At 38.7% G+C, this 8019-nt stretch overlaps 3 protein-coding genes across 3 annotated transcripts in view; all 3 read right to left on the bottom strand.

The window, feature by feature from the left end:
- On the bottom strand, window positions 726-2690 carry LOC104750862 (metalloendoproteinase 2-MMP-like). Its single transcript, XM_010472711.1, has one exon. The coding sequence runs from the start codon at window positions 2064-2066 to the stop codon at window positions 930-932; it is 1137 nt and encodes a 378-aa protein (XP_010471013.1). The 5' UTR covers window positions 2067-2690; the 3' UTR covers window positions 726-929.
- LOC104750861 lies at window positions 2993-5526 on the bottom strand. Its single transcript, XM_010472710.2, has 7 exons — window positions 5061-5526; window positions 4709-4849; window positions 4255-4620; window positions 3924-4166; window positions 3758-3850; window positions 3477-3677; window positions 2993-3397 (listed from the first exon to the last, which is right to left on the bottom strand). The coding sequence occupies exons 1-7, from the start codon at window positions 5400-5402 to the stop codon at window positions 3185-3187; spliced, it is 1599 nt and encodes a 532-aa protein (XP_010471012.1). The 5' UTR covers window positions 5403-5526; the 3' UTR covers window positions 2993-3184.
- The window catches only part of LOC104753746 (zinc finger MYND domain-containing protein 15-like), a 3168-nt gene continuing 1116 nt past the window's right edge, over window positions 5968-8019 (bottom strand). The window contains exons 3-9 of the mRNA XM_010475949.1: window positions 7873-7973; window positions 7696-7783; window positions 7379-7487; window positions 6987-7158; window positions 6804-6878; window positions 6595-6708; window positions 5968-6235 (exon numbers count right to left, since the gene is read on the bottom strand). Coding sequence (XP_010474251.1) covers window positions 6143-6235; window positions 6595-6708; window positions 6804-6878; window positions 6987-7158; window positions 7379-7487; window positions 7696-7783; window positions 7873-7973 — 752 coding nt within the window. The 3' untranslated portion in view covers window positions 5968-6142. The remainder of the gene's footprint in view (window positions 6236-6594; window positions 6709-6803; window positions 6879-6986; window positions 7159-7378; window positions 7488-7695; window positions 7784-7872; window positions 7974-8019) is intronic.

Here is an 8019-nt window from a genome sequence, read left to right as displayed (position 1 = left end):
AAATTATTACCATGTACGTACAAATTATTACCATGTATGTATGCATAAGTATACAAATCATTCTAATATTTACGTACAAAAAAGTATATAATTTATTACCATGTACGTACACATAACACATATGCACATGTTAATGTTAATCTCAAATCATTTCTAACGGTATGATTCAAATTAAAAAAATATATGAAAATGGATATTAAAAAATAGAGAAAAAAGAATTGTAATTAAAAATACAAAAATAAAAAATTGTTATAACACTAGAAAGATAAAAAATGGGAAAATAAAAGAGGATGAAAAATCATAATAAATTTATATTATTTAATATTTCATATATATATATATATATATATATTTTTTTTGTAGCTGACCAGATAACCAACTACCCATATATAATTATTGTATCATATAGTTTAGTTACATGGATATTTTGGTCTAAAAATTAACTTGTGGCTATTTTATGAAAGTTGTGTTTGAATTTGTGAAAAGGTGAAAGAAAAACTGAAATTGGTGTGATCCCTGAAAATTTCTTATAATTAATTGATGTGTTATAGGGAAGCTTTTATACTGTCGTACTCGGGGGAGAATATTGTGGTGCGACTTGATGAATATAGGTCGTGGTGTTTGGTGTGGCCATCCATCATCTTTCAGTTTTCCATTAGACAAAACAAAACGTTCCAATATTACTTTTTGTTAATTTTTTTTTGGTCGTAATGCGGGATTTAGAATTAATCACCAAAGTCTAGAAATTGTATAACACGAAGTCAAACATATTGGTATAGGACATAAAGCAATTTTATATACAAGAAGTATATGCGAAAAGAAAAACTGTAAAAATGAACCAATGTCTGAGTATATGTGTATATATCCCCATCCTTAAATTTAAAAAAAAGAATTAAGATGTGAGACTAATAAAAAAAAAAAAAAATTATCTAAGGTAACCACAAGACCAGTCCGATGGTTGATAACAAGATACTGAAAATTGTGGATCTCAATGAACCGTTGATTCGCCAAGCAGCACCGAAGAAGGAACCAGTGTCTCGTTGGCGAGTGGTTGTAGACGGTGGTGACGTGCCGTTGAAGTTAGGGTTCGCACCGTATAAGTACTGGATTCCTTCCACGTCATCATTTGTTAAGTCAACCTTACGTCTCCCCGTTGTGATCGTCGGATACATGATGGATTCCTCAACCGAGGAATGTCCTAAACCGAGAAGATGACCGATCTCGTGAACCGCCACGGATTCAAGATCAACCGCCGCCGTGACCGAGAGGAAACTGTCTAGGTCTCCGGAGACCACCCAGTTCTCGTCTGCGTCGAGGTGGAACTTCCCACTCGGAGGAGAGAAAGCGTGAGCTAATGTTCCTAACACGCCGTCGAAAGGCTCCCCGTCTCCGTGATCTCCGGTGTAGAATCCGATCGTGATGTCGGACGTCGAGAAAGATTCAGAGCGCGTGAAATTCAAAGCTGTCACGTCGGACCAACGGCCAAACGCGCGTGCGAAAACGCCCTTGACCTCTTCGGTCAACGGGTTTCTCGGGTCGAACGCGTAGGTCAAGTCACGGCGGTCTTTCCGCCACCGTGGCTCGCCTGGAAACAACGTGTAGCGTTTAACCGCGTGCAAATGCGTGCGGGAGAAGTTGACCTCGAAGGTCTTTCTTCTCCCGCTATGCATCAACGAGGTACCGTTCACCACATCAGGATTACCACAACGCGGGATCACGATGTGTTTGATGGTGAGCGCGTCGAGCTCACCTGTAACGTTAAGCCTGAAATTCCTCTGGTACAATTCGACGGCGGCTTTGAGAATATCATCAAAATCATCCGTGAAATTCCCTGAAAACGTTTCAGGGATGTAACCAAAACGCTGGAAGTATTTCTTGATACGGTAGAGACCATCGACGTTTTGGCCGTGGTGACAACCGGTGAAATGGGAGAAAGCGTCCCAGAAAACGCGTGTGGTGTTACGTAGAGACGGTGGTATTGTGGTGGAGTTGTTGGGGAAGAACCAAGCGGAGGCAGGAGAAACAATCAAGAAAAGCGATAAAAACCCGAAAACACAAAACCTCATGGTGGTTTTCGGATTATAGGTAGCCACCCAAAAAAGAAAAAAAAAGAAGCAAAAGAAACAAATGAGAGGGGTAATAATTAGGATTTTAGGAGAGAATTTAGAAAAAGAGAGAGATCGAAAGCTAAAAACAGGTAAAGCCGTTTGAAGATGGTTTTTTAAATATAAGAAGATATAATTGAGGTCAAGCTACTGCGTTTGCGTTTTGTGTTGGCGGGTGAGGGGTCGTTGGGAATCGTTTGCGTGTCTGCCAAATTTTTTTCTAGATTATATAATTTTTTTTTGTAAGAATATAAATGGTGAATGATTCCAATAGAAACATCTATTGGTCTTAGTCACGTTCACATTTGGCAAAGGTCAGCAAGAGTAGAAGAAGAAGACTCTTGTGCAACAGAAAGACTTCGGTCTGGTTTAATATTATCTTAATCGATGCTAGTAAACCGGTTTGAGGGAACTGAAGGTGGCGGAGTCAAATGAAGACGTTCAACTAAGTTTTGATTTTGTTTAGTTTCAAGTGGGAGTTGGTTTGGTCGGAAAAAGTCATCAACGAGAATGTTCGACTTACACGTATGTAACGACGTCATATGTTATTAGTTGATAGCTTCCTGGTTTACGTCACCTAAATTTGCTATCCTGTTACAATATTTTACTGTCGTCAAAGTTGTAAACATCTGATTTATCAGGCTTTCGTATCATACCGTTTTGTACTAGTATGTAAACTAAATTATCCATAATCATAGGTAAAAGGTAAGGTTGGTCCTTTTTAATACTTTGTTTTCACTTGTTGGTTTGTGTTCAAAACTATAGCATCTTGTATCCGTTTCTGCCTTGTATAGTTATACTACTGTCTTCTTTGATAGCCACTCACAAAACAGAGGTCGACAAATTCAGACAATTTCGCCAGAAAAGAGATAAAGAAGAGCACTAAGCCAGACAACATTTGATTTGATAAGAGCATCATCATATTCATATCATATATTCACAAAAAAAGATTGTACTTAAAACGTGGTTTACTTTCCCTCTAACTAAAAGGGTAAAACTTTGATAATAATAAACCAAAAGCTGACAAACACAAACAGACAGAGAGAGAGAGAGAGAGACATACATGTTGATTAATTTTGCTAACACTTAGAAGGCCTCTCATAATTAGGAGGTAAAGAAGGGCAGTTCTCGTTCATGTTGGGATATGGGTCAATGGTGTTATAACCAGGCAACTCCATTCTGTATTCACCCAGAATCTGACAGAACTCAAGCTTCCCTTCCTCTGTGTTGCACCAACTCGGTAGCCGAGTCTGGTTATTTTCATATAACTTCAGAGTGTACGCATCTCGGATCTGAAAATAAGAGAAGGAAACGCTCTAAGAGTAATGTTAAATGGAAAAAGGTGCAGACTTGATATTGAAAGAAACTTACAGTAAACTCAGTGACTTGAATGTGATCAGCAAGAGGGTCGAAAACACCAGCAGCTTTGTACATTGCAAGGATGAAAGCAACGCACGTAGTTGATTTCCCGTCGCTATAAACCCACTCATCTTGTTCAGGGATGGTGAGTAACTCATCAAATGACATTCCACGCCTCGCTGTTTCTTCAAGAATCCCATACAAATCCAGATCCTGTACAACAGAAAACTTATTAGCTATCCTGTAAGTCCTATATTCAGAAGAGTAGTAGAAGCAGGTTCTTGTAAGAATACCTCAGTACCGAGTCGTTTATTCAGTGCCTCGTTCCACATATTTGCAGCATATGCAGGTTGTACACGAGTCCACATAGACATGACAGAAATAACCTGAAAGTCCAACGTCACTTGTTTATTACGATAATGATGATGGCTCTTTAAGAATATCAGAGATAAAAAGTACCAAGTGAGCATCAAGGGGAGGTGGGTAGTTATCGGCCAGAGTATCAATCCAGCTGAATATCATATTGTGATATCCATACGGTTTGCCTAACATGCTCCGGGCATATTCCCACGCAGCAGTATTGTTGAACTTTGCTCGGATATCAGGATGAAGAGGAAGCAAAGCAACTTGAGGATTTGAATTGTCCTTCAAAGTCAGTTCCCACCATTCATCCCAAGGAATCACAACAATGATTTCTTCACCCTATGAGAGAAACAAGAGAGTAAATATCTCCCTCTCTATCCAAAAAACCTCAAAATGTTTAGGAAAAATTCTCCAAATATGGTCTAACCTTTTCATTCTCATGTCCGGATTCACCAACCCAAAGATTCCCCAAATCATCCTTCAAACAAACAGCAGTATGACCAGCAAAAGCCCCAGTCACCCATTTCTCTAACGTCTCAAAACCACCCCATCTACCTCTAATCTTTGACAGGGCCAAGAAATCGCCAGAATGCACATCTTCAGGGTTAATCGTTGACCGCCAAGGTTGAGGCCGTTTCTCAAACGTAGCACCCATATGTTTCGTCAAGAACGCCAAATTAGCATTCTGTCCCCAAGCAGTATTGGAGAAAAGAGGCAACACATCAATCAAAGAAAGCAACGTCCCAAGCATCCCTGATGGCATTAGAAACACTGAAACTCCATGCTCCTTCACCTACTCATTCGAATGTACACTTAAAATATAAATCACCACACAAAGCCTCTTAAGAACTATAAAAGAAGAAAACTAAACAAAAACTTACATATTCTAACTCAGCTTTCTCTTCCCAGGAATCGAAGTTCAAAGTATGATCTCTAGCAGAGAAATAGTAGTCCCAAGTGATCCTGTATGGCGTTGCAAAGACATATAGGTCCATACATGTTAAGCTATGTGCCTTAGATGTCTGCAAAAAAAGAGTTCCCAAATATCATCAAAACAAGTAAACAACTTAAGCTACACAACGTCCTCCCAATTTTGTTACCAAAAAGGCAAAACCTTTATGAAATTTGAGGATTGAAGCATTTGATATCAACAAGCTAAATCATAGTACTTGGGAGCAAAAACAAGAACAAATTGAATAAGATTCAAAGCCTAAGAAAGTGAAATTAACCAACTTTGAGATGGAGAACGCCACCGCCGAGTCCAGGGACGTCACGATCACTACCGGTGATATCAAGGCGAGCTTCGTTGCCATTAAAGCAAGCACCTTTCCACTCAAGAGACGCGTTATTAGGAGTAACGGACCCGATAAAAACCGGCAACAAATCCACAGCGTTGTGGAAACTGTTCAAAACGGGCCACGAGACTTGACGAGGTAGCATCGGAAGCACATCGTTAACGCTGAAAGGAACCTTCAGGGATTGACCCAGGTCAACGCAGAAACCAAACCCTAGAAGAAGGCATAAGAGGAAGAAGAAGGTACGAGTCTGATGTGATGATGATGGGTTCTGAGACATTCGATCGTATCGCTTTCCAAAGAAGTGATTTTTGAGACTTTTTGTTTCCAAGATTTTTGGGGGATTTGGGGAAAGAGGGGTTTCTTGTTGTCAAGGTTGAAGATGATCCATTAGGGTGTTTTCAGTTTTTTTTTCTCTCTCTCTCTCTGCTGTGTTTTGGGATTTTTGGAAATTGGACTTTGGGGGAGATAAAAAATATTAGCTTGGTTTTGGATGTGGAAGAAATAGACTTTAACACTGTGGCGAGACTTTTGTTAGAAACAAGTTTTGGTTTGAAGATTCTTTGCTTTGGTTTCATCTTCCACGTAGACACGACTTGGCATCTGAATTGTGAATTCTCCATATCCGAATTTTACAGGTTCGGTTTGGTTCCACGTCGACACGATTAGGCACGTTATATCTCCATAACCAGATTTACAATCACTCAATCAGGTTCGGTACTTTGTAAAGTTTGTATGATGAATGACCAATGGCTTTTCAACTTTACCTTTTTCATTATTTCAATTGACATGTGACACATCTAGCAAAAGTAATTGGTAATTTTTTTTCACTAGAAATACTATTGGATGGGATAAAAACTGTTCACCTAAGAATTAAAAGACTAAAATGATTGTATGTAATGCACTTGATGGTCCTATCTACATAAATTAACTACAACAACCAAAACAAAATGATGTGACATGGTTTTACATTTATTGAATAGATAATGTTGGTCAAATGCATTAACTTTGTAGAGTTTTTTACATTGCGAAGATGAAGCAGTTTGAGTAGCAAGGGATAAACAGAGGACTCTCCTCCACGGCCATCGGCTGTCTGAATGGATTCAACTCAATCTGCATTTCAAGGATACATCATTCCATGCATGTCAATATGGTTCTGAAGAATTATACAAGAAAAAAGTATATATTTTCTATGCAGAAAACATCATTTTCCAACAAAGGTTGATTGGGGAACTGGACATTAGTGTGTCTGTGTGTGTGGCCCCAGAGATGATTTGTAAGATAACGAAAAAGTGATGTTTTTGTCTCCTTCAACTTCATTATATTGTATATATGTGTCGACTTTCTATTCTACTTACACAGTTTTGATGAGACATAAGCCTGACCATATGCAGGAGAAAACCACACAACAACAAAAAAACGTAGATTTGAAAAAAGTTGAATAGTATAATAAACCTATAATCTAGACTTACAGGTAATGATAGAGGTTGTCCTGTGATTGTTTTGATACAACAAGCCGCCAGATGACAAGCTTCTTCACAGTAATCTGTGAATACAGCTAGGACTTTTATCTCCTTTATCAGTTCCTGAAATTATTGACACCAACACTTGAATGACTAACAAATATAAACAATGACGTTCCTGCGGAAGATTGAAGATCATCAGCTACTGAAAAACGTACAATAGTTGGCAACCAACTTGGATATGCAGCGACACCAGCGTTTGGAGCAATCACTATGTGAGGAGGAGGTGAATCCTGCCCAGACAAGAATGTCAATCAATCCAAGGTCCAATAAAATGGATATGACATTTGAGAACAGAATTGTAGATTACTGTTTTCCCCTAGACAAGTAGAAAGGGATACCTTTATTATGTCACTGTAACGATCATGGTAAAATCCTCTATGGAGCTGTAACGACACAGCTGAAGACAAGGCAGATTCGTTACTGGCATGGGGAATTTCGCTTGAATAATGACATTTACATTCTTCTTCCATGCAAGGGGAGTATCTGCTAAGCGAGATCATCTCTCCATCCCTTTTCAGCAGGAGAGCAAAAAGAAAATGATTCATCATGTTTATGCCAATACATACAAAGAAAACCACCTACAATATTTCCGTTGAACAAGCTTAAAGAACTCTAATGAAAAGTGGTAAAAAAGCAATACATATCTTGCGATGTAATTTACTTTGCCTAGCTAAAAATATACGGAGTGTGAAACAAAAGAATCAAACAGATTGTGGACGGCAGCACTCACATATGTTGTGGAACGTCAGGTCCAACAAGTTCTACGCGTATGCGCAAACCAGGGAAGAGGGCTTGCAGCTCAGCGAAGACACCAAGTTGGCCAAGCTCTTTCTGAGGCCCTTCAGAAGCTCAAAACTATCAGCAAACCATGTATCAGAATTTATACCATAGTTGCTATGGTGCACCTTTTCATATATTTATATAATTTCCATATGCCAAGAATAAGGTACTAACTACACTAGAATTAAGGAAAGGGAGACACAAGACAGCAACCTGAAAGAGAATACAGTTCCAAAAAAAGCAGAAGAGTTACAGAGTGAAACATACCAAGATAATGTATACGAAGTTCATCACTTATTTGGGGAGTCAAATTTCCCATCCCAATGGCTTGAATTGCATGGTATATCGTAAGTGGCTGAAATAAAAGCAAGCTCTATGACTTACACAAATTAAAAGCTATCTAGTGATACTAGCAATCATATCAATCATCACAAGAAACGTTACCCAGTGGAGAAGTAGAGCTACAGGAGAATCTAGAGGTATCTTTCTCCACTCGAAATAGTCCGTCCAACTACAAAGCTGTTTTGTAACTGGATATAAAGGACCTGTGTGATCCCAAATCATAATTCTATTAAAAAAAAAAAAAAAAAA

This window comes from Camelina sativa, chromosome 16 (assembly GCF_000633955.1).
Source record: "Camelina sativa cultivar DH55 chromosome 16, Cs, whole genome shotgun sequence".
Classification (NCBI taxonomy): domain Eukaryota; kingdom Viridiplantae; phylum Streptophyta; class Magnoliopsida; order Brassicales; family Brassicaceae; genus Camelina; species Camelina sativa.
Note: the sequence above shows the minus strand (reverse complement) of the source record. Positions and strands in the feature narration are given on the sequence as shown.

Coding starts and splice junctions, on each gene's coding strand:
- LOC104750862 (XM_010472711.1), bottom strand. CDS start 2,066: ATGAGGTTTTGTGTTTTCGGGTTTTTATCGCTTTTCTTGATTGTTTCT.
- LOC104750861 (XM_010472710.2), bottom strand. CDS start 5,402: ATGTCTCAGAACCCATCATCATCACATCAGACTCGTACCTTCTTCTTC. Junction 3,678..3,757: donor ATAAACGACTCGGTACTGAG/GTATTCTTACAA, acceptor TCTGTTGTACAG/GATCTGGATTTGTATGGGAT. Junction 3,398..3,476: donor TTCAAGTCACTGAGTTTACT/GTAAGTTTCTTT, acceptor TCTTATTTTCAG/ATCCGAGATGCGTACACTCT.